Source organism: Dinoponera quadriceps, unplaced genomic scaffold (genome assembly GCF_001313825.1).
Source record: "Dinoponera quadriceps isolate SergipeBrazil2010 unplaced genomic scaffold, ASM131382v1 scaffold426, whole genome shotgun sequence".
In the NCBI taxonomy this organism is placed as follows: Eukaryota; Metazoa; Arthropoda; class Insecta; order Hymenoptera; family Formicidae; genus Dinoponera; species Dinoponera quadriceps.
The window spans coordinates 1047277-1071448 of NW_014554535.1; the positions used below are offsets into that span (position 1 = coordinate 1047277).

The following is a 24172-nucleotide window of genomic DNA, read 5'->3' on the forward strand; positions in this document are numbered from 1 at the left end:
ATATATATATATATATATATATATATATATATATGTTTATGAATATGTGCGCACGTGCGTGATTCCATATGTACGTCAATCTGTACGGTAAGGTGTAATTGTTCAGACGTAAGAAACGTTATTACGACCGTATTCTCGCCGCACATTTCGCGCTAAAAACGCGCCCCGCTCTTGAGTTCTCCTCTCTCTCTCTGGCTTTTACTTTAGTTATACATACATAATGTGTCGTATGCACGAAACTTACGAGTTACAGACGATCGCATCTCAGCGCGACAAACGTGCGAATAGAACACGAGAGAGAGAGAGAGAGAGAGAGATAAAGTTAAATATATATATTTATATATTTATATTTATATATGTATAGCTTTTTTTACGTATAACGGCCGTTTCATAAAGTTTCTCTTTCTTTTTCTCCCCTCTCATTCTATATTCCGCGGGGAGGGGGGGGAAGAAACGTACAAAGTATCTATTCTGTATATTAAAAACGCTTGTTGCAACAATTTAATGGCTCGGTGATGGCCTCTGGCTTTTTAAATGCGAAACATGGCAGTGACAATAAAAAGAGAAAATCAAGGTGTGCGCGAGGTACTTCTATATTCAGTTTATACTTTGAACTCACGAAAGGACGTTTGTTGTCTCGAGTGTTGTAGGACTCAGTGCTAGGACAATTTATCTATCGTTGTATTCTCTTCACAAGTTCTGAAACAACAATAACGGCAGTGCTTGTGTCGATTGAGTCGTTTGCGACGTCACGAGTCGCGATTACCGATCGCTCGTCGCGGCTGCGATGATTTTCTTCTTTCTTTCTTTCATTCTGTCTTTCGTTCTTTCTTTCTTTCTCCCTTTCTTTCATGCGCTACACATGCTTACACCTGTACACGTTTATCTCTCATACATTTCCGTCTTTATTAAATAAGAATGCGTCGCATAACTTACATCGTTAGAGCGTTGTAAAAAGAACCGGGGAGGTGTATACTTTCAACACAGGACGAGCGAGACAGGACTGCATTTACTATCCTTGTCTCGTTCATCGCCACGCGATTACACGCAGATATGATAATACTTTCGTTATCCTGTACGCGAATTTCGATTTTCGACATTCGGACATTCTCGGATTTCGAAATTCGTTATGGAAAGCTTCATTGCGAGTGTGCTTCGGCTTTTTTTCCCTTTTCGTACACACACACACACACCGAATCTCGGAAATATAATTGTATATCTTGCGGATAAGATATATACATAAGTATTGTTATGTACGAGTCAGAGTATCGAGAATTCGTGGACGAAAAAACGCGGTGCGCCTTTGCGAGAACGAGAGGTTGTGCGCGTGTAAAAAGTTCACACGTATAAAAAAAAAATACATACAAAGTGTCGCAGTAATAATCAATATGAAAGTCCTGTTACCAACGAAATTCTCGATTAATCTCATTCAGGGAAGACTGTATCAAGCGGTATTCAATTTGTTCGCTCTATAAGAGAGGCAAGTTCTGCCCTGTATCGAAGAGATTTAATTGAAGAATTGATAACACTTGACGCATTGCCAACTATTCGGGCGGACCTCTCCGTTTCACGATAAGCCGTTAACCGACGACACCGAGGCGGAAGTTGGTATTTCGGTCGTTCCGGAGAGACATGCGGTTTCGGGTTTCATGCTATCAGTTCATACATATGTATTATTCGCATATATATGATATAGATGTATACACACACATACGGGTATGTAATACATATATATATATATAAATACACGTATAAATAATATGTATAAATTAGTACCATGAAACACACCATGTGTTATGTATATCTCATATATATATATGTGTATGTATGTATTTTTGTGACATATATTGCGAGAGATTCAAGAGTTATTCAAAATGACTCGAGTTACGTTATTGCTCGCGAAAAATACGCGGTATACACTCAGGTGAGAGACGTAACTCGCGCGGCGCGACAATTGCGTTAAATATCGATCGACGTGAGAAACCGACAATAGAAAGGAACTGTATCGCGCGTCCGCGCGTCTATTTTGAGAATTCAAATCACTAAAGCGAACAAATCTCCCACCGCGTCGAGACAGATGGCACATATACCGAGAGACATACTTGCACGAAAACAACATACATACAAAGAGATATTTATACAATTCGATACAAAGACGTATACATGACAGAGTGTAAAAACTTTTTACGCAGCACAGATTGACGTACATTCGCGTTACAGTTTGTTCCTCGTAATATAAATAAATACGATATACATACAATAGAGAGACAGAGAGAGAGAGAGAGAGAGAAAGAGAGAGAAAGAGAAAGAGAGAGATACATAGGTTACTGATCGTGATTCGGGAGCCTGGAGACCTGGAATTATAATTGAAATAACACGATGTAGCGTTTAGCATTAAGTACAAGAGTATGAGCACGTCTCCAGCCTCCCTGGACCTACGTCAAATAATTCATCCATTCTCATCGGCAGTCACCTCTCAATTGAACGACGAGCGGAGTCTATTGACTCAACGGATCTACAGCTCGTAAAAATGCACGGAAAAATCTTGGCAGTGCGTGCCAAATATAAACGTTCACGAATTTCTTCGTCGGTCTTATGCAACGTAAATAAGTTGCCAACGTCTTGTTCGTAAAAGAAAAAAAAAAAGGGGAAAAAAATATAAATGCGAGTTATAAAAAAAAAAGTTCCGCCAGTCTTATGTTAACTAAAAGTACATAAGTTACTTCAAGGAATACTGCGTGTCGTTGTGCCACGACGAGTGTCTGCGTACTACCTATTGCAATTATTACCTATTGCATTATTAATATTATTAATAATAATAATAGCACACAAATTTCGGCCAGAATATACCTCGACGAATATACGAAACTCGTCATCGCTCCCCTTTCTTCAGCGTAATCCGAACAGTCTATAATATTCTCGCGCCGGCAAAAAAAAAGATCCATTCTGCGTTTACTTCTAACAACATAGTAATAACCATAATCAATAGGCAGTATTAATAATAATTATATGTATATAGACAATAGAAATAATAATAATAATAACCGGTGTGATAACGTAATATAATAATAATAATAATAATAATAATAATAATAATGCGTATAATACGAAGACAAAGGTATTAGATGCTGCACAAAGTTATTAAATGCTCCACAAAGTGGCTCCTCTAATGTAATAGCAACAGCATTTCGTAAACTACTGTGTATAGCGGATATAGAGAGACTCAGAGAGAAGCGAGATGTAAAGGATAAAAAATAAAAAAAAAAAATAAGGAGAAGTAATTTCCTTATGTAGCGTAGTAATTTCCTTACGAGCATACACACGACATACGTAGATAGGCCTAGAGTAGACTGAGCTGCTCTTATAATTTCTTTTAACTCTTAAATTTTCTCCCAACGTTACTCTTAATTGCCTTAATTTAATATTATCTCTTACTCTGTCTCTGAAGAGGGTGCGCGGAGCCCCCTCCCCCCTACCCAACTTATAATACATATATAGTCCCTCTCTAACTAGCTCACTACAATCCGTGGAGGTGTGTTGCATGATTCTTTGCTTTATATATACTTTTTTTTCATGTATATATATATAACATATTAATAATTATATATATATATATATATATATCATAATGAAGATAGTAGGCATAGCCACTCGTGCTCGGATCACAGACTACTCGCTGCCGTACGTTGCCCGTACAGACAGTCTGGTGGACACTATGGCTTTTTTCTTTTTTCTTTCACTTACCATTAGAGACATGTTACTTTTTACTTTATGCATGTATCCTCCGTATTTACGTACACACGTATAGATATCAGATCGGCCGTAAAATTTACACTTTAAATTTCTTCCCTAATAAGTATTTGCACCGATCCACGTCTCAGATCCTCAAACAAGACTCGACAAAGAAACGCGACGACGTTGTACACGCAAACAACGTCGTGATAATAGAAGAAGAGAAGTAAGAACGTAGCGCGAGAGAGAGAGAGAGAGAGAGAGAGAGAGAGAGAGAATCGAAATAATTTAATACCTACAAGACAACTTAATAGCTTACTTACACTACGATAACAATAAATCGTCCGCGAGATACCCTACGTTCGAGATTCACTCCACTTTAGTAGCGAGATTCGCGTTACAGATATATAGATAGAGATGTATCTATCTATATACACACACATACATATATATATAAATACTTCGTTTTCTAGAGACAGAGATTCAACAGGCGTTTGTCTAGCGTGATAATTTAAGGATCAGAGACGCGTACATTGCCTACCAATATCCATACATGTTTACAAGCGTATTTCGGTATGGCCAACACGTAAAGACGTAAATACTAACCACGAGGACTGTCTAATCCCGTGACCTATCGCCTGACTAGCCCTAACGAAATCGCGTGTATTTTACGGCGTTGTTATTCACATGGTGTGTATGTGTATATTTGTACATATGTAACGAGGTGTATCTGATGCATGAAGTGGAGGCACTAGTCAGTGTTTCTGGAGAGGTTGACGGGTCCTGGGATGGAAGTGAGGAGGGTATGTCAGCAGGCACTGGTCTCTTCTCCCTCGAGCGTGCACGCTACATTTTCTAGTCTATGAGCTAGGTGTAGTTTGCGACAGCCCGCATCTGTCTCCAAGGCCTCTAGGATCTGAAAAGAATCTCACGTGAGGACGGGTAAAGTGTCGTAACTCGCGCGCGTAAGTGACGTGGCGTGAAAATGCGCGGGGAAAAAGATAGATAGACGGGTAAATTTATTACGAGCTTTGGGAAAATTCCTCTCGAGAGTGCACGGAAGTAAGACGATAATGGAAAATTTTAACGCTACGGTGATCAAGAGACGTTTACACAGAGCACAAGCATGGGAGCGTTTTGGCTGTTAAAATTGGCGAGAAAAGTGAGTTTTTTGAGAAAGTAAGAAAATAGTGAGTGACTCAATTTAAAGAAAGAAGTGAGTAAAAAGTGAGTCCTTTTCAAATAATTTGCACGTTGAAAATTAAATTGTCTATCGTATCATTCTTCTAAAAGATTTAAAACACTGGCTTTACAGTGAGAGTCAATAAAGAGTAAAATTTGAATGTTGGGGAAAACGAAAAAATTATATGATATATGAAATTTAAAATATTAATAAAACAATATAGACTCAGTTTTAGATACATATTTAGATACTTAAAAAATATTGCAAAACTTTTCAAGGAAAAATAAATTAAATCTTTATATTTCTTCAAACACGTTTAAAATAAAATATAAAACAATACGTGAATCCACTTAAGCTACATTGCAATATATTTCCAAGATGTTGGGACATCCGAAATCTTTTCCTTAAACAAAAAGAAATAAATGAAAAATTACGGGTTTTCCGTTGAAGCAAACTAGTTTGTTTGTTAACTACTAAAGAATAAGAATCAAAAGAAAAAATAAAATATTCAAACTATGATAAAAAGATGCAATTTAAAGACCTTTCGATCAATAGAGCCTCGAATAAATAACATGGCCTTCAATTTATTAAAGCTATCAGGTCGATGCAAAGTTAATCCCGTTAATTTAATTTGAGATCAAAATATACATGTACTATTTATTTATTTAAAAATACGAACAATCAATTTTAAGTATGCATCATCTTTCACAATAATATCTCCGATAGTTGTATGACCCCGCGCTCGTGGAAATACTGAAGTTTCTGAGAAAAACTGACAAACAAAAATGACGAATTTTTGCATGAACCTGCTGAATTACGTAGTACGGCTAGTGAGCCGTTTCAAGGTATCTATTCAAACTTGAAAAAAATTTCCACAGAATTCTCTGATTTTCCAGGCAATTTGTCAAAAATTCCAAATAAGATGACAGTATTTTTAAATATATCTCGCAAATGAACATATATTTATTGTAAAGTCCTTTATATTTCCCACTCATACAAGTTTATCAATCGTAAAATAAAATTAGGAATCACTCGATCTTTTGGTTAAATTTAAAATATCTTGGAGAAAACTGTAACAATTCTAAAGAATAAATATTTTATATTGCACATTAAAATTTTCAAATTTTATTTTCAAAAGTTACTAACAAAATAATTGATAAAATAAAATTAATATTCCTCTTCAGCGCTAAGTTATATGTTTGTCTCATTCTAACAATAAATGTACAACCTAGTTCGGGGGGGGGGGGATTAAATATTTGTCTATAAATAACGCGATAATACGCGATAATTGCGCATCGTTAAAAATTCTCTGATTTCCAATAAAATTGATTTTTCCGTAAACAAACACATTCCCCGAGAATTGTTCCAGCTGGTAGACACCCTGGTGGTTCGTAAGCGTGCAGAGAGAAAATTGAAAGGACGCTCCCAAAATCTCCGCCCGGGGGGAGGGAAGTGAGGAAGAGACAAATGGACGACTCACTTGTTCGTAATACTTGCTGACATAGATGTAGAGCTCCTTCAGCGCCGCGATTACGTCGAACTCGTTGGCGTGGGACGCGCTCAACTGCTGCATGGCACTGGACATTTCCTGATCGGTGATCTGCGGCAGTCTCTGCACGTCCGTGTAGAATCGGCCGACTTTCTCGCGATAATGCGGAATGTCCTTGGCGAAGAGCAGCTTGTTAGACGGCGAGTCCTTGCCGAGTCTGTGTTCCGTCATCGAGCACGAGTCCATGAAGGTCTGCGCGATCACGGACAGACTCGAGTCTACCGTGGTGGACTTGTTGATGTCGAACATGAAGTCCGGGTTCTTGATGAAGTTAACCCAGAACCGTAGCGGCAGGCTGTTGGACTTCCAGGCGTGCGGCACCTCCGGGTCGACGATGCCCTGCTGCTTCGCCGCCTCGTCCAGGAGATCGAACAGCCACTTTACCGCGCTCGGCAGCGCCTCGTTGGCGGTCAGTATGGTGTTCAAGAAATCGTCGACGAACTTCTGCACGGTGCCCTTCGTCGAGAGCAGTCGCGTGAGAAAGATCTCCGGGATCGCCTTGTGCGTACGCTCGGGATGATGATGATGCTTGCTGCTACCGGTGAAGCCCAAGCCAGGCGGGTAGTGCACCTCCTCGATCGGCCTTACCAAGTGGTACAATCGCTGATTGCCGCCGTGACCGCTCTCGACGTCGCCGTTCGCCGTGATGATCGGCGGCGAGTGCTGGGAGTCGTAATACAGGCCGCTCACGGGATGATTGTACATCACAGGACTGATCAAGCCGTGATTGGGCGTGGATGGAAGATGCGTGGACGAACAGTGATTCGAGTGTCGATGTAGGTGATGGTGGTGCGGGTGATGGTGGTGGACCGGCTGCTGCTGCTGTTGCTGCTGGTGATGATAATGCGAGGGCTTGCAGTTGTGGCAGGGCGGCTTGCAGGCGACGGAGAAGCCGTCGTTCTGCCGGGGTATCAGCGACATCACCGCGGACTCCTTCACGCCGTAATGCGCCAACGTGTTGATCTTCTTCCACTCGCCGCAGCACTTGGTCGTGAGGTCCTCGTCCTGCAGAGTCAGGTGACCGCCCCGACCGTGCCTCCACTCCAGATCGACGTCGTGTACGGACGGCCTGACCGAAAACGGGGTATTCTTGTACAGCGCGTCGAGGATTTTCGACTTCACCTGGCTAATCGTATCACAATCTAGGACCTTGCACTGTATCTTCTCGTCGAGATCGTCCTGCACGACGTGCAGCGTGACGATCGTGTGCTCGATCTGCTCCCGCAGGAGCCTCTCCTCCGAGAGCGAGTATCTGGCGTCGTGCGTTATCACGTCCACCGGCCCCTTCTCTATCTGATGCTTGATCGCCTTGAACAGTAGGAATAGCGACGAACCGGCGTAATCCTTCAGGTAGTTGTACATGCAGAGCGCCATCCAATTCGTCAGCATCTTCTCCACCACGGATTCCGTTCTCCTCAGCATGAGCTGCGGGTGCTTCGTGTTCACCGCTTTGTCGATCAGTCTCAGCAAGAGATTCATGAGTATGTCGGTGGCGTACTCCATCTTACCCATCAGAACGACCATGAGTAAGGAGGCGACGTTCACCTTGTCCCTGATGTTAAAGTCCTTCTGCGCCTCCAAGGTCTCGATGAAGGTCAGCACGAAATACTTGTTGTTGACGAGCTGCTCGAACTGTATCATCGCCGCGTCGTAGTTAGTCCGCGAGACGTTGCTGCGCGAGCGCGGGTCGTTCAGTATCGGGTGGTCTATCACGCCGGGGAAAAAGACCTTCATGATGTAGCTCTTGTGGTCCAGGGTGGGTATGCCGGACGACTCCAGGTCCGCTGTCAGGTCGGTCATGTCGGTCTGCAGCTCCGCGAACGCCTGCTTGCACTCCATCCGCACGTTGCTCTCGAGCGTGTCCATCTGTATCTGTATCCGCTTGTACTCCCGCTCCGCCTGGGTGCTCTTCCGCCGGTAGATCACCAGCACCAGCACGAAGAGGAATATGAGGCCGAAGGTGCCGGCGGCGATGCCCGCGATCGCTTCCGGCGGGATCGGGTAGGACTTGATGACCTCGTAGCGCAGGTAGCCGATGGGGAAACGCAGGCTGCGGCCGACCCGCACCACCACCAACGGCAATCCGCTCTCGGTCTTGATCCCGAGCTCGTCCGTGTCGGCGGGCTGCTGGTCCGGCGGCGTGCACACGAGCTGCGTGAGCGCGAGCGAGGTGACGTTGCAGGGCATGGCGCCGACGGTGACGTTCACGTCGGACTCGTCGCTCGCGTAATTCAGATTCTCGCCCTCGATCACCAAGGTGTCGCCCTTGTACAGCTTGATGCTGCGCGGAAACGGGAAGAACTTTGGATCGTCCACGTAGAGCAGCCGGTTGCGCAGGCTCTGGAAGTGCTTCTCCAGGTCGCGCACGCTCTCCACGTTGTCCATGATGAAGGCGATCTTGAGAGACAGCTGGGACTCCTTCAGCCTCAACGACTGGGGCGCCTGGGTGTTGACCACCGAACGCTCGCTGCGCCGGATCGACGTGAACCTCTTGGCGACGCTCGGGCTCGGGCACTCCATTTGCGTCGGATTCAAGACGGCGCAGACGGTCCTGTTCACCGGCAACGGCTCGTTGTCGAAGTAAACCTCCATCTCCGGCTTCAGGATGGTGTCCAGGTTCGTGCCGTGCACGGTGATCATGCGGCCGCCCGAGGCGAAGCTTCGCAACGGCTTGATCTCCATGATGGTCGGGTCGTGGGTGTAATTGTACGGGTTGCCCACGAGGGTGCGGTTCGCGCCGTCGATGCTCAGGGTTAGCCGGTGAATCCGCCTAACGTGGCCCGACTTGCTGGTCACGCAGGTCAGCCTCGTGCTGCTCGCCTGGGTCGCGTTCACGTGGCACGGCAACTCGTCCAGGTACGCCGAGATGGTGCTGCCGATGTTCAAGTACTTACCGGTGATGGCCAATTGCGTGCCGCCGCTTTGCGGCCCGACCGACGGATGCACCCCCGATAGACGTATGTCCTTGTAGTTGAACAGCACCGCGCTTTCCGTGTAGCCGGCGTCATTTCCGACGACGACGGAGGCCGCGTCCGTGGCCTCGTGCCGGCCGGTGCGACAGACTATGCGCACCGACACCTCGTAGTCCACCAAGGTGCATGGTGTGTTGCCGATGTGTATCTTACCGTCCACGTCGTTCTCCTTCAGCCCGAGGTTACTGCCCTCGATCGTCACCAGCGTGCCGCCCTCGATCGGCCCGCTCAGAGGCTTGATCATGTCTATCCTGGGCTTCGGGCACTCGGCGAACGGCGACTGCAGGCACGAGTGCCTGTACACGCAACTGTTCCCGCACCAAGTGCACTCGAAACGAGCGTCCCGCGTCACGCACAGGGAACAGTCCGCGTGCTCGCGATGCGAGCCGAGCACCTCGCACTTGTACAGAGTGATCGTCGTCTTGTCCACGTGGTGATTAGTGTTCCAGACGACCGTCACCTCGGCCTCGTACTCCCCGGTGACCGCCTCGTACGAGTAGACGGTCTTGTCGCACACTATGAAGCGGCTGCTGTCCACGCGCGCTTGCACCTTCAGATTGGCGCCCTCGATGCTGACGATGCACTGGAACCCGCTGTGGCCTACCTGCGGATGCGGCAGGTTCTCCACCTCGAGCACGATCTCCTTGGGCACGCTGTTCGGTAACATCAGTGACTCCTTGCGCTCCATGAAGCGCGGACAGTACTGCGCGCCGTGTGCAGCTAGATTGGCTTGATTTTGCTGGAAAAAGAGGAACACTCGTTATCGTATAATTGTGGCAAAAACGTCGTCATTGATATTTAATTGTTTACGTTCTTATTTGTGTGTGTATATGAGACAATTGTGTCCTACAAATGTGTATGTCATTTCTTTAAAAAAAAAATACGGACATCATATTTTTATAAATATAAACGTACTTGTAATCTTTATGTTTGGAAGTTTTATCCCTTAATAACGTTTTAAGCGGCGTCTACAGTGAACATTTGAAGCGTAAGACTGAGTTCCTAACCCTTAAACGGTAAGAAATTAACTAATCACAATCGATTATTCTTCTCATATTTGACTGTGATTAGTCAAATTTCTTACGGCTTAAAGTTTAAGGACCGTCTACAGTAGCTGTAAAGTATGCGGTAAGCTAATTGACCAATCACAGTTGATTTATTTTTGTATGAATCCAATTGGTCTATCAGCTCACGTCTTACTGCATATTTTACTGTTACTGTAGACGACCCTTTAAAACTTAAGTCTTACGCCTTAAATTTTCATTATAGAAACACCGCTTCGATAATAATAGCAATGATAATAAAACTAAATTCGTACGCGACACTTTATGTTCAATATTGCGTTTATGTGAATAGATTCGTGATTTATGTAAATAAAATGTGACTTAATTATGTGAAAAGATAGAAATTTCGCGTCGAATTAAATAGATTCGTACAACACTTACATTTTCCCCTGATATAATACCCTGACAGCTGGTGTTGTGGGTGCACTTGTTGTCGTAGACGCACCAGCTGCACGCCCACTGCGACTTGACGCACTCGGTGCATACGGTGTGCCTCGAACAATCGAAGAACGCGAAGTTGCGCGAGACGAAATCCTTGTTGGTTTCGCTCGAGCGCACGGACAACGGCACGAGCGCGTGATCGACACCCTCGGGTATGCTGGGTCTTTCCATGACCGGTGGTGTAGGACAGGACAGTCCGAAGCCGGTCATCAGCGCGTCTATCGGCTCGGCGTTGCCAAAAACGCATTTGTAATTAGCGCCCGCCGGCAACTCGGGCAGAGTTCTAATTGTTAACTGCACCGTAGTCATCTGATTAATGGGCATGCGATCGGGTAGAACTTGCTCAAAATCGATGCACTGTTGACCCGTGCCTAACGACAGCCATCGCGGGCTGCTGTGACTCGCTTTCTGACAGTCTCCTCTCACCGTACATCTGTGTAATGTGAGACAAAGATTATACTATTATATATATTATTATAAATATGTAATATTCTCCTATATACTATATATTATATCCAGTACATACATGTACATATATATATATATATATATATTATGTATCTTATATAGAATTGCCACAGAAAATAATTGTAAAATCTTCCGGCTTTTCCATATTTTCTAAACGACAATGGAAATTCCAGGCTCTTTTATATCTTTCTCCAGGTTTTCCCTGATCGATTTAAATTTCCATGAGTCTCCCGGTTTTCCAAATTTACGACAACCTTCTATTATATTATTTTATCAGTAGCATATTAATGACGCTGTTAACGTCTTGATGAAACTTGAAAGTAAAACAATGCAAATATCCCGAAAATGCATCCCATTTACCTCTTCTCCAGAGAGCACCAACCACAGTAAGGGTCCTTCGCGTCGAGGCAGCTGCTGCAATTGGTGTAACCACTGCAATGTTCCACTTTGACTTTCGATATTTTCGAAGTAGACAATACGTAGATATATTCGCCATCGGGTGAGATCAGCGTGTCCGGCAGTAACTTTCGTCCCTTGTCAATCGTGACGCTCTCGTAAACAAACGCTTCGGTCCCGGACAATAAAACCTTCTTGAGGACACCGTCGTTCGTGCCGAAGAACGCCACGGTGTGGCTCTCGGTGTTGGCGACCGCCACCGAGGTGATAAACGTGTCGGGGAAATGTAGGATAGCTTGGCCCGTGATCGGCGATACGCCTGAAATCTTGAGCCCGACCTCGCAGAAGTTCAGGATATTCCCTGTGGTCTGTGTGGCGGAAAATAACGAGCGATATGACAGAGGTCTGGTCTCGAATTTACGCGATCGGTATTCATAGTCAAATCTTACATTTAAGATCGTCTTAAGTTTATCTTTACACCTCAGATTGGCTTCAATGAACCACACAGTATATGAAGACAAGCTTAAGACGGTCTGAAATATCCGATTACGCTTACATACTTACTACGCTTACACCAATTTAATCGCCATTTACTTACACCAGCGGTCGGGCACTTCCCATCTTGTATAGGGCCACTGACGTAGCCCATGTTCCGGTACTTGATGCTGCCGTTGAAACACATGTGGATGTTTTCGTTGAACTTGGTCTCGATGTCCTGCAGACTGTAGACGCAGACCGCCGAGCGCGACAATGGTTCGTTGGTGATGCCCCTGCTGGGCGAGAACACTGAGACGAATATGGGGTCGCCGACGGAGATGCCGAGCTGCATGGCCAAATCGCTGCCGGCAGCCGCGACCTTCGCGTCCTGCACCAAGTTGTAGTAGTGCTGCTTCCCGTCCCCCGTGTCGACCGTGCACTGCAGCGTCACCTCCGTGTAGCTGTCGTAGTTCGGATCGCTTATGCAGCTGCGCGCCAGCCTGGAGATGTAGCCCAACTCCTCTTGCTCGGGCAAGTACGACTGCTTCTGCACGAGGACGAAGTACGCGTAGTCGCTCGCGTTGAAGCCGTACACGTATTTCACCAGGAAGTGATCCCGATACTTGACGTCGATGTAGACGATCGACTGCTTGTTGAACGTGTACTCGGCGAATTCCAGGGAATCGAGATTCCTGCTGGAGATAGCCGGCACGTCGTGACGGTAATCCCCTTTGTTGGTGAAGGTCGTGCCGACGTAGAGTATGTTCGTCTGCCCCCACGGATTGTACTTCTCGGGCCCGATGAAGGCGTACGTGGAGGAGTTCTCGTCGTTCGCGGCGACGCTGAGCGGCATGAATTCCGGTTTAATGGATATGTTGGACATTTTGTACTTTTCGCAAGCACCTTGGAGAAGGGAGCCACAGGCGACTATCGTCTGCGACTCGAGATCGGCGATCAGCAGTTTGTTCACATTATCCATCAGAGAGGTTGTTATCTCCCTCGACATGCAACCTGTTGCATGACACTGAGGATTATCCAGTCTTGGTCCTGAAATAAGAAATCGATTACCACTCGGCTCTCGTTACGACACTGAGAAACCCGAAGGAACCCGAGGAGAGGAGAACCAACCTGTCGAGACATATTCTTCCAGCTTGAGGCTCGAGTCGAGCTGAAAGAGCCGGTTGATCGCCCCTGCATAGAGCCTACCCGTAGAAGGATCTATGGCAAGGTGATTGAACTTCAGCACCCCCTCCCTCGTTGTGTTGGCGTCCAAGGGGAAATGTCCGTATCGCTGTTCATTCCCTGTAGGGAACTGCGCCACTATATGAGGAGATCTATTGTCTTGTATCGGTGGGACAGTGCTGGCGGGGGTGTCTATCGCTGCAGTTGCCAGTATGACCAGGAACCATATGGCAATGGACATGGATGAGAGGGAGAATCGATGGTAGAGCGGCAGCAGCGCTTGTGGGGACGTCACTGCGGATGATTTGGGAGATGACGCAAGTCCCAGGAATTTCATGGTGTGTACGCGGCAGCCGACAGTGCACGTGCGCACACGCTTAGCGTGTGCGTCAGTGCGTATGCAGGTCTAGGGTAGGAAATGCAAAAGGTACGGTCAGGGTGTGTGCCCTGCTGGTAGCGAGCCAGTGTTAACGCAGTACTACCAGCTATGTTCGAGTCCAGGCACCGACATGTCGATCATTGTCCGGTACCCCTGAAACATGTCACAAACCGATTAATCACTTGGAAATGCCCAAAAACCTCGCGCGCACACATACACGCGCACTCACACACGGCCCCGCATATTTATCCCGGCGCTGCTCCACGAGTCTCATCACGTTAAACCTCATTGTTACTCGAGACTGTATTCACGTCTCTAATCTCCTCTCTCGTCGCTACTTTGAAAATTAAGTAACCAACTCGAGTAAATAATACGGCCTATTGCGTGAAATTTCTCAGAAGACGACTTTGAGAAGTGTGATACAGAAACGATCCCTCGCGCGGCGATTCACCGAGGGAAGGCCGTGTATCACTCGCGAGCATCGGAGCATCACACACGGAGTAATTCTGTTGTGTCGGAATTAAAATGTCAGACGCGCCTGTCGCGCGACACGAGTGAAACACTCGGCGTCGCGTTTCCGTTCGAGGAATCCCTCTTTTCCCCTTTCTCGCATTCTCTCACTCTCTTTCTCTCCCCCTCTCTCTCTCTCTCTCTTCCTCTCTCTCCCCCTCTCTCTCTCTCGTCGGCGACCATCGAGAACGTAAATAAGGGCTCACCGAGCACCTCCTAACAATAAAGAAGCACAACGCCGCGACGAGAGGCTCATGGCTGATGGCTCCACGCATTTCGGGCAACACGCATCGCACAGCACGCACCGCCCTTCATTAGCGTGACCAGAGCGTAGCTGCACTTGACAGCTAAGGCCACTGTCTTCGCACAAAGGCAAGGATACCTTCCACCGTCCGTCTCCTCCACATCCCCCTCACTCTCTCTCTCTCTCTCCCTCTCTCCCTTTCACATATCTCCCGTCACAATACACCGCCTACCAAAACACGACCGCTGCGAAACGAATGAACGAATCGCGACTGTAACCGAGCATGAACGCGTGGAAAAATTGGCAGGGACGAATGAAAGAAAAAGAAAAGGAAAAAAGGAGAGCAGTAACCCGACGAGCGCGTACAGACAGAGAGAAAGGGAGAGAGAGAGCGACTTCGATGCGACGCGCAATAGCTCTCTCGAGTGACCGCACATCGGACGAACGAGACGCGCGGCGCCAGGGCCGCCACCGCGCGCTCCTCTCGGGCTGACTAGTATATAGAGAGAGAGAGAAAGAGAGAGAAAGGAAGAGAGAGAGAGAGAGAAAGATAGAGACAGAGAAAAAGAGAGAAAGAAAGATTTACCTTGCTCGCGCGAAAGGGAGTCTCGGGCGGGACTCGCACGCTGCGACGAATGCACACTGCGAGAATGCTGGTCGCACAGCGCGGTCGTTATGGCACATCGCGAACGTGCGGCATAATCGCGCGGATGATCGTGGGAATAATCCGTCCCGGTTCGCGCAGACAGGCACCACTACTGGTCGCCACCACGAACGGGCCGCCACCGCCGCCGCCACTGTCACCGCCGCTGCCGCCGTGGCCACCGCTGCCGCTGCCGCCGTCGTTGTCGTCGTCGCACGCACAGCACAGCAGCAGCACCGCCCGGGAATCGCCGCCGGATGATGATACGCGATCGCGCCGCCCCGCTGCCGCGTCGATACCATACGTCGGCGCCGTGCGAGCGCCGGCCGTCGTAACGTCACTTCACAACACAACACCGCAAACGGTGGAGTCGGGATCAGCCGCCATTAAAATTCGACCGACACGGGGCACTACTCTCCGCGCACAAGTTTAGAGCGAGTCGGGGGCCGTGGCTACGGCATGCGCCGCTGCTCCGTCTCTCTCTCTCGCTCCCTCTCTCGCGCTCTCGACCGTTCTCCCCGTCGCACTCACTCACTCACTCACTCTCGCTCGCGGATCCTTCTCCGACAAGCCGGACTTCACTCTTCCCGAGCACGTATCTCACTCTCTCTCTCTCTCACACATACACACATTCTCTTTCTATCTCTCTCTCACCTTCCCATCTCACGCTCATTCATCTCGCTCGCGCTTCCAGCGCCTTATGTACCCGTGTCTACGCATGTACACCTATGTATATACGGAATGTTCCGAACGTGCCCTCGGCCGTACGAGGACTCGATCGGATAGGTGGAGAGAGTGCGGGTCTCACGATATTTCCGTCGCGCAAATTCACTCGTCGAACGACAAGTTTTTTCCTCATTTGCGAGATTAGATTTACACCAATTCTGGTTCCGTTGAGATAAAGGTCTATTTCAATGTGTACTTCGGAGAAACGGAGGATACTCCGGATTTTGGAGATTTAAAGTTTGGAGTAACGGAAACTGTGTTATCAGCGATACAATACATGTGTTTATATGTCGCTGGCGGTAAGATCATACTATTCAAGTTGTCTGTTAATCTTTGTCTGGATCAACAAGGAACACGATTTTGAGAACACCTTGTAGTGCACTTGCTAACAAAGAAACGCCCCCTCGCGGTGAAACGCCAGCACTTTGTGTACCAGCAGAAAAACAATTTCCATCTACAAGTAGTGAAAAATGATTATGTTCGATACCGTCACAGCACGAGAAGTGGCCGTCGAGTGCCCGTTTTAGTCGTTCGATGTAGAAATTACGTGCGACCCGCACAGGACGATAAGTTGGAAAATCACACTTGACGTTGTGCGGCTTGAACTTGAGAACAAATGGCTAAAATGGCCGCCAAGGTACCCATCGTGATGATTGGCGGGAATTTAAAAAAAATTGAAACGTCCGAGCAATGTAAAAAATATGAGAATAGAATCAATCATACCAGTCTCAGATTTGGCCAGGCGAGGAGCGATTGTTATTGTTATTTGCATCACAAGAAATTACAAAGAAATGTTACACTTACAACTTTATTACTAGCATAACACATCTCGACGGGAGTTAATTCTTATACTCGATTCCTACTCTCTTCTTTTTTTTTCTTTTCGTCGCAGCATTTAAGATATATTTTTGTACTTACGTTTTTCTTTTCTGTACAGGTGTGCACGAATAAGAAACAAAATCTGCCTACAGTAATCTTACCGCTGACTGGTCAAGTTATTCGAGTTCAAAGCGTCTTTGTGATCATTGTCACAATTTATTATTGTAAATATGTTATTTACACATATGTCTAAGCTCCAAACAGCTTTATACCTTCCGTTATCCCTTTTCGATCTATGATGGAGGGGTGATTCTTTTGGATGATTATCTTTAACTGTGTTGTAACAAATTATAGTAAATAACTAATATTAGTGGATTTATATGATTAAGATTCTGAGAATTGACAACGCAATAATAAATGTAACATAATAACATAAGTGTATACTCATTGTTCTTTTTTTTTTTTTTTCATATTAAGATGGTTTCCGATTTACCGTAAATATATATACGCACGTGTGTGTGTATATCTGTGTGTATATATGTGTGTTGCATGTGTGTCATGTACATATATCTAAAGCTTTTAATGTTATGCGAGATATTTCCACTTCAGACATATTTTTGAAAGAGAAATATATATCGCATTGTGTGTTGTCGGTTCTTTCTTCTATATATATATGTATAAGTATATATATATATATATATATATATATATAGTTTTATATTTATATAAGTAGACTTATCTGTAGTAAAAGACGTTCTAGCGTCTTGATTTTAAATAGAAATGCCTTCCTTAAAAATCTTAGTTCTTACGCATGGCAAGCAACGACCTGCCGGTTACGAGGAAGGACTATTTCCAAATACGTATAAAAATTATAAAACCAAAAGTGCGTTTAAAATTTACGCCTAAAAAGAGATATTTATACAGGTTTACGCGGTTCAGCCTCCTTTAGGCCCTTGACGCGACATCGAAATCGAAATCGATACCGCAGCCCTGTTTCTTTTCTACTTTTGTGTACAGCAAATTTATTTCTTTCAATAATTGCTTCGAGTTGGATTTAAGCAGATTGAAACTATTATTTCGAGGTTGATGCTCCCCCCAACAGTTCACATTCGCTGGTCCGCATAATCTCTCGTTTCCTTAACGCACTCTTTCTTTTGTAGTTTTTTTCCCATCATTTTATATCATTCTTTCTATTTTTATGTCTTCATTATGTTATTAACAACTTTCACTTCAACTATGTTTTTCTTTTTTTTCACAGATTGTTTATCCGCTGGCTGCCATCTCTGAAATAGTTACGGACAAACACTCCCCCACAAGTACAAAAAAAGGATCGTATCTTTCCCTATTTTTTTTTGTTTATACGTCGTGCAACTTTTCGTATTTACCATTCTGCAGCAATATGTAACAACGCGTTCAAGCGTCACAATTTATTTAAGAATAGTATTACGTATTTCAAAATTATATAAAACAAATGCGGATAAAAAGAGCCAAGCAAATCCGGTTTACATTTATTTCCACTTTATATATATATATATATTATATATATATACGTGTATATTTACACAATAAATTCTATAAGCAGATAATCTATTTGCTAATATTTCAATATCGGAACGTTTTGACCATTTCTTGTGATCATCTTCAGCCGAAATTATAATTGAAAATTATAAATAATAATTGGTCCTAAGAAACCGTGACAAACCGTGACAAGAAAACAATCGTACTCGATACTCTCTCAGGATTGGTAGACCGCTTCCAGAATTCTCGAGACTCTCATCGATTGTCTTCGTATGATTATTTGCATGTCCAACAACAATGCACATTTTAAGATATGATCTCTACTTTGTATTAAATGCGTTACATGACTGTTTCTTATAACCGGTTGTTATTTGTAATTGCAACTTCAACTGAGGACAATCACAAGTAACGGCCGAAACGTTCGCATACACTTAAAAATTAACCAATAAAGTTTTAGTCGCGCTTATAGCATTTATTGCAAATATATGCAAACTAGATCTGCAATTTGGCTCTTATTGCGCCCGCTTGCTTTATATAATTTTGACATTAATCAAGGAGCTTTATAATCATTACGTATTTCATTTTCTGTAAATGTGTACTGTATTATGCAATAATAATGTTACGCACTAACGCAAGTTTCTCAATAGAGTAATATTTTTTTTCAGTTAGTGTAACTTTATGCATCATAGTGCTGACGTTGGTAATCTTGAGATGCTGGAATAGATAGACGAAACTATCTATCCCAAAGAGGGGAAGTCATGCTCATCGTCCACCTTAGGAGCATTCTGACGGCTTCGCGGTGACCTCTGCTCGGTTTGTGAAGACTGCAACTAAAAAGCATACACACAAGCTTTTTTATCTCGGCTGCCATTTCGCAATTTCTTATCATCTCGGTAGTAAGGTAAAAATGCACATAGACCTAATTCTTCTTATCTTAGCTTTTAAATATGAATGTCTAATCTTTAAACATAAAATACATATATTTAATATATATACATTTTATATCGAAGGTTTGAACATTCGTATTTCAAGAGAAAACAACAAGAATGTCCGGAGTTAAGTACGTATCCAGGCAATAGCATTTTTACCTAAGTTAACGATAAGCGAAAAAAAATCGGTATTCTCGTAAATCTTGCAATGTAACGCGTATACTTACAGATCCACGCGAGTCCCCGTCTCTAGGAGTGCCACGATTTCCATATCCACGGCCGTTCACACGATCGCCGCCGCGACCGCGACCACCTCGACCGCGACCGCCAGAACCACGTCGCGAATCACTGAACTGGATCTCAATGCCTAACACGCGCTTTTGCCTGCCGACGCGCTGAGGATACTCCACGGCCGCGTCGTACTCCTCTTCCTCCTCATCTTCGTCGTCAGCGCCCTCCTTCTTCCTCTCGAGCGCGTACATCTTCTTCCAGCGCGACAGATCCTCACCTTCGCCGGCCTTCCGCACATTGAACTGCGGCTTCACTCGGTTGTTTCGCAGCGCCTTCCACTCATCTAAAGTGAGTTCGCGCGATTCCTCCTCGACCGGTTTCTCCTCGACAGTTCCGGTGTCCGCGGTAGCGTCACCGTTCTTAACCTCGGTTGTCCCCGGGGTTGCCTCGGACTCCGGCTTGTCATTGTTCCAATCTTGGCTTTCTTGGTTAAGGCTTTCTCTACAATAAGAAAGAGACAGTAGAGAGTCAACGTCGAGGATAAACGTTTCTTCCGATTCCCGTAGAAGAATAGGAACGACCGACTATTCTTGCTACAGACAAAGCTCGATCTAGATAGGAGAGAAAAAAAAAAACAAAAAAGAGACGGTAAGTACTTTGAGTAACTTACTCTATTTCATCATTATGGGTGCCCCAATTGTGGCTGCCAGCACCGTCTTTTTTATCCACTGGTTTAATGCCACTATTAATGGACAAATAAACTACATTTTATGTACGTAATGAGTGACGATGTGTTAGTCAAAACCATTATTAAAGTGCGCAATGTAACAGTTTGACAAAACTGACAGTATAACAGTTTGATACACACGCACACACATATACACACATAATTGCTCGTGCTTCTACCGGGACTACTACTTCTGTTTGTCTGTGCATGTTCAATGTGACTATTTAACGTGATTTTAAAAACTATTCAACAAGTCATTATTAGGCACATATTCGGGTTATAGGGATAACGTTAAAGCGTTAAGAAATGGCATTTACTGTGACACCAGATATTCTTCAAGGAATTATTGGTTTCATGAAAAGTTCGCGTGATTTCTAAGCAAACTCAGGGACAATTTATTCACGGGCTGTAACATAGTGCATGTTCAGATACTTACGTCTTATCAGAGCCAGACTGGCGATCAAACTCCCGCTTGCCACGATTATCATAACCGCCACGTCCACGAGGGCCTCCGCGTCCGCGACTCATACCACGCATACCTCCGCGACCACGGCGTTCGCCGTATTCACCACGCTGAGCGTCGGTATTAGAATTCCGGAATTCGCGCGTCTCACGGCCCTCGCTATAAAAAAAGCTATTATAATAGACTCTACCGCGAATCGTACTCGGTTTCCTAAAAAATTCCGAAATAATAACGGTAAGTAATCAGCAGCTGGGAGAAAAAAAAAAAATTAATCGCTTTTTTTTAACTTCTCTCGTGTGTTGCATTTACACGAGATACTTGGAAAATAAAAGGTCGAAACATCAAGACTGTACCGTATAACATTTGTTGCTTGTTTCGCGGAAACTAACCCAGGAGGTCCTCCTCGCCTGAACTCCCCCTGTCCTCGGAGATTTCTCTCACCATCCTCGCGATTACGTCTGTTATTGCGCTCCTCCCTGGACTCGCCGGAGAACTTCACATTCCGGTCACCACCGCTCACTCTTGGCTGGGAGGGTTTCTTGTCTACTAAAAATATCAATATAAAGCACGTGAATTTGTAAAATTTGTACTTTCAAATAGAATTATAGATTAAGAATAGATTAATGTGTATATTTCTCTGATAAAATTGCATCATGTCACACATAAGCATTATGTGTGCTGGTATATTCTGGTTTCGATATTAATAGATGAAAATAGAAAATTGCCAAACATATAATATCGATGCACTTCACATCCAGAATATCCCAGTGCGATCTTGAGGAGATTGACAAAAAAAAGACACCCTCTAATGGCAAGGTGGATTCTCAGAACATCGAAGCGTTTTTCAAATTGTTTTACTGCAATTATTTAAAATCAGTTAGTAAAATTTATTGTATATTTTTAACTTACAAATAGAGGAAGAAGTTTCATTATTTATTTTTATTTTTGTGCATTAATTATAAATAAAAAACGAACGAAACAGGAATCGGATACGACCCCAACTTTATCATTAGAAGATTAAGCGCATATACTTGTGCGAATCTGCACTTCATTGTTTACACCTACACCACTTGCTTATATATTCAATGTTGTTATATAGTAAATATTTATCCGATGTCGAATTTTATATATGAAAACAAGTTTTAAACATGTGAATTGAATATCTCTATACGACTGCACGTTTCCAAGATCTCACAAAAGTCAGACAAGCTGTCCAACAAACTGATATTTTAGACTGCTTGATCCTTCACACATTCAACCTTTCTGTCAACATATAATCTGTCACTTTTTCAACAATGCACCGGGGGAACAAAGTTATAGCAGTTGCGAAGTCTCGAATTAATATTTTCTATCGAAATTTAGAGAATCCCTGAGCATCAAAGATCCTTTATGTACTGCTCTATACTTTAACATGAATAATTTAACATGGTTACTAGGTACCTGTGCATTCACAAGAGAGTTAGAAAGGTCTGTTTGTTTTTTGCTGAACTAGTGTGCACTTATAGAATTTGAAAAAAATACAAGTATACAGTTAAGATTTGGTGAAACAAAGAAGAAAACTAATATAAGTTAGCAGCCAGTTCAGCGAAAAACAACGGGCCTTAAATTGCACTCCCATCTTTGAAACTAAACAAACGTACAACCTAGTGTTGAAGAGGGAAAAAAACAAAGTGTCAGTACAACATTTAACTAAAATCTTACAATCGAGCATTAAAGAGATAAGGATTTCCTTTCAGGAACTGATAAGCTTAAAAGAAATAAATGCAAAGGGAAGGCTCGCTGAGAAGTACCTGTTTCGAGTTGTTTTTCTACTTTTCATGATTCACCCGAGACGAATCAATTTCACAAAATTTGTAAGAAAGATTCACAAAGGACCAAGCCGGAAATTATACCTGGCGTACAACAAACTTATCTACAGGGTAGCGATCGTACAATTTTTTTCTCAGAAGCGGGAACATGAAAAGTGAAAGTTGATTTGACGTAAACTTGACGATTTCGGTGTCAAATTCTCGGACAATGGAAGTATATAACTTTTTAGACGAAATTTCTTGCTTTTCACATCTTCGTTCCTGACGTCTTACTCTAGACACATGTCGAATACCAAGTATGCCTTTCTGATTCCCAAATTGACACAACGTTTATACTTGCTGATATTCACACAATAAAAAAAAAACAGGCTTTTTGGAATTAAAAGGGCATTCTTATCTTGCATTCTCTGTGTGTTCGGAATAGGCTCCCCGGGGAAAAGTCATGCGATCGCTACTTGTGAGAAGCCTCTATTATCCGCGCACAATTTGCGTCTCTAACCGTACCACCCCGCCGTTCCCGTATCGAGGCCTCGGGTAGTCACCGTCGCGGGACCGCCACGTGAAGAGTCCTATTTTTAAAGGCGCGAATCATTTTTAGAAAACCCCCGAAGAGCGTGCGAGAGGCGGCGGAACGGCGATCTCTTTCTCGTGTGTCGGGGACTTTCGCGCGGCACGTCGGCTCGCACAGCGCGGGTCTCGCCGGTGGCGAAAATCGATGGGAACACGCGCGAACGGGAGCGAGCGGTGCGAGCGGACCGGCGGGAAGAGCGAGCGTACGGTCGGCGAGCACATGGGTCCGCGAGGGAGCGGGTCGACGGCCATAATACCCCCTCAACACGAGGCTGAGTCGCGTACTGGCCGAAATGGCCGGGTACTAACCTTGATCCTTCTTGGCATCCTGCACCTTGGACGGCAGCTGCTGGGCATCCTTGACCACACGGTTCTTCGGCGTCTTGTTGTTGGCGGTCTTTTGTCCGTCCTGCTGTTGCTGCTGCTGCTGTTGCTGTTGCTGCTGCTGTTGCTTGCTCTTGTTCTCCTTCTCCGAGATGCGCTCCTTCTTCTTCGCTTCTTTCTCTTGTTCACGATCCTTCAGCACATCCAGCGGATCCTCGTTCTCGTTGAGGGCCAAGAAGAACTTGTTGGTGACCGTAACGGTGTATTCGTTCTCCATGATGCCTCTGTATCCTCACAGCAACGAGGATTCTTCGAAAGTTTCACGGCTACTCCTGAGCCCTTGTGTAACACAGACATTCAATGCGAAATGGCCGACCAGAATCTAATCCACCACGAGGTTGTCTTGCTTGAGGACGTTGGGGTGGGAGACCGCATAATTGTCTCGCAAACATCGCGCCATCTAGCTCGTCGATGATACACCCGGGAACAACGATTCATCCTGAATTAAGGCGCGGTATTCATGAGCGGGCTTGTATCGGCTACGTTCGGCGCAGAGAAAACAGCTTTGTAACTATGTAAGATTCCTGAATCTGATTGGCGTATGCTTCGTAATCTTGGTTGAATCTAAGAGCATATGCCAATCAGATTCACGAATTTTACCAAAGTCGCAAAGCTGCTTCTCTGCTGAATGCAGCTATTTAAAGCGGTGTTTGTGACTATACGTTTACACGGCAACGTTAATCTGATTTAGTAATAAACATTTTTCATAGTAATTAATAAACTTTTGCATCCGATTGGTACATCCTTTTAGATCTAA

At 44.7% G+C, this 24172-nt stretch overlaps 2 protein-coding genes across 5 annotated transcripts; both read right to left on the reverse strand.

The window, feature by feature from the left end:
- Positions 1-577: 577 nt before the first annotated feature.
- Positions 578-15765, reverse strand: LOC106751964 (plexin-B). 2 transcript variants are annotated; one of them, XM_014633287.1, is made up of 7 exons: positions 15184-15765; positions 13411-13996; positions 12404-13329; positions 11770-12173; positions 10882-11374; positions 6396-10175; positions 578-4648 (listed from the first exon to the last, which is right to left on the reverse strand). In XM_014633287.1, the coding sequence occupies exons 2-7, from the start codon at positions 13799-13801 to the stop codon at positions 4541-4543; spliced, it is 6102 nt and encodes a 2033-aa protein (XP_014488773.1). In that variant the 5' UTR covers positions 13802-13996; positions 15184-15765; the 3' UTR covers positions 578-4540. The 2 variants fall into 2 exon arrangements, with proteins under 2 accessions (XP_014488773.1, XP_014488774.1); XM_014633288.1 differs by lacking the exon at positions 15184-15765 and adding an exon at positions 14560-14986.
- Positions 15766-17987: 2222 nt separating this feature from the next.
- Positions 17988-23791, reverse strand: LOC106751965 (plasminogen activator inhibitor 1 RNA-binding protein-like). 3 transcript variants are annotated; one of them, XM_014633290.1, is made up of 6 exons: positions 23341-23791; positions 21007-21196; positions 20627-20812; positions 20134-20205; positions 19460-19964; positions 17988-19133 (listed from the first exon to the last, which is right to left on the reverse strand). In XM_014633290.1, the coding sequence occupies exons 1-6, from the start codon at positions 23630-23632 to the stop codon at positions 19041-19043; spliced, it is 1338 nt and encodes a 445-aa protein (XP_014488776.1). In that variant the 5' UTR covers positions 23633-23791; the 3' UTR covers positions 17988-19040. The 3 variants fall into 3 exon arrangements, with proteins under 3 accessions (XP_014488776.1, XP_014488775.1, XP_014488777.1); XM_014633289.1 differs by having other exon boundaries at positions 21007-21199; positions 23341-23790; XM_014633291.1 differs by having other exon boundaries at positions 21043-21199; positions 23341-23789.
- Positions 23792-24172: the final 381 nt, after the last annotated feature.

Excerpts from the sequence above, each read along its gene's own strand:
- LOC106751964 (XM_014633287.1), bottom strand. The coding sequence starts at position 13,801 with ATGAAATTCCTGGGACTTGCGTCATCTCCCAAATCATCCGCAGTGACG. Across the intron at positions 13,330-13,410 it reads GGAAGAATATGTCTCGACAG|GACCAAGACTGGATAATCCT; the intron begins GTTGGTTCTCCT and ends TTCTTATTTCAG. Across the intron at positions 10,176-10,881 it reads GTATTATATCAGGGGAAAAT|CAAAATCAAGCCAATCTAGC; the intron begins GTAAGTGTTGTA and ends CTCTTTTTCCAG.
- LOC106751965 (XM_014633289.1), bottom strand. The coding sequence starts at position 23,632 with ATGGAGAACGAATACACCGTTACGGTCACCAACAAGTTCTTCTTGGCC. Across the intron at positions 21,200-23,340 it reads GGATGCCAAGAAGGATCAAG|TAGACAAGAAACCCTCCCAG; the intron begins GTTAGTACCCGG and ends TGATATTTTTAG. Across the intron at positions 19,965-20,133 it reads ACCCATAATGATGAAATAGA|AGAAAGCCTTAACCAAGAAA; the intron begins GTAAGTTACTCA and ends TTCTTATTGTAG.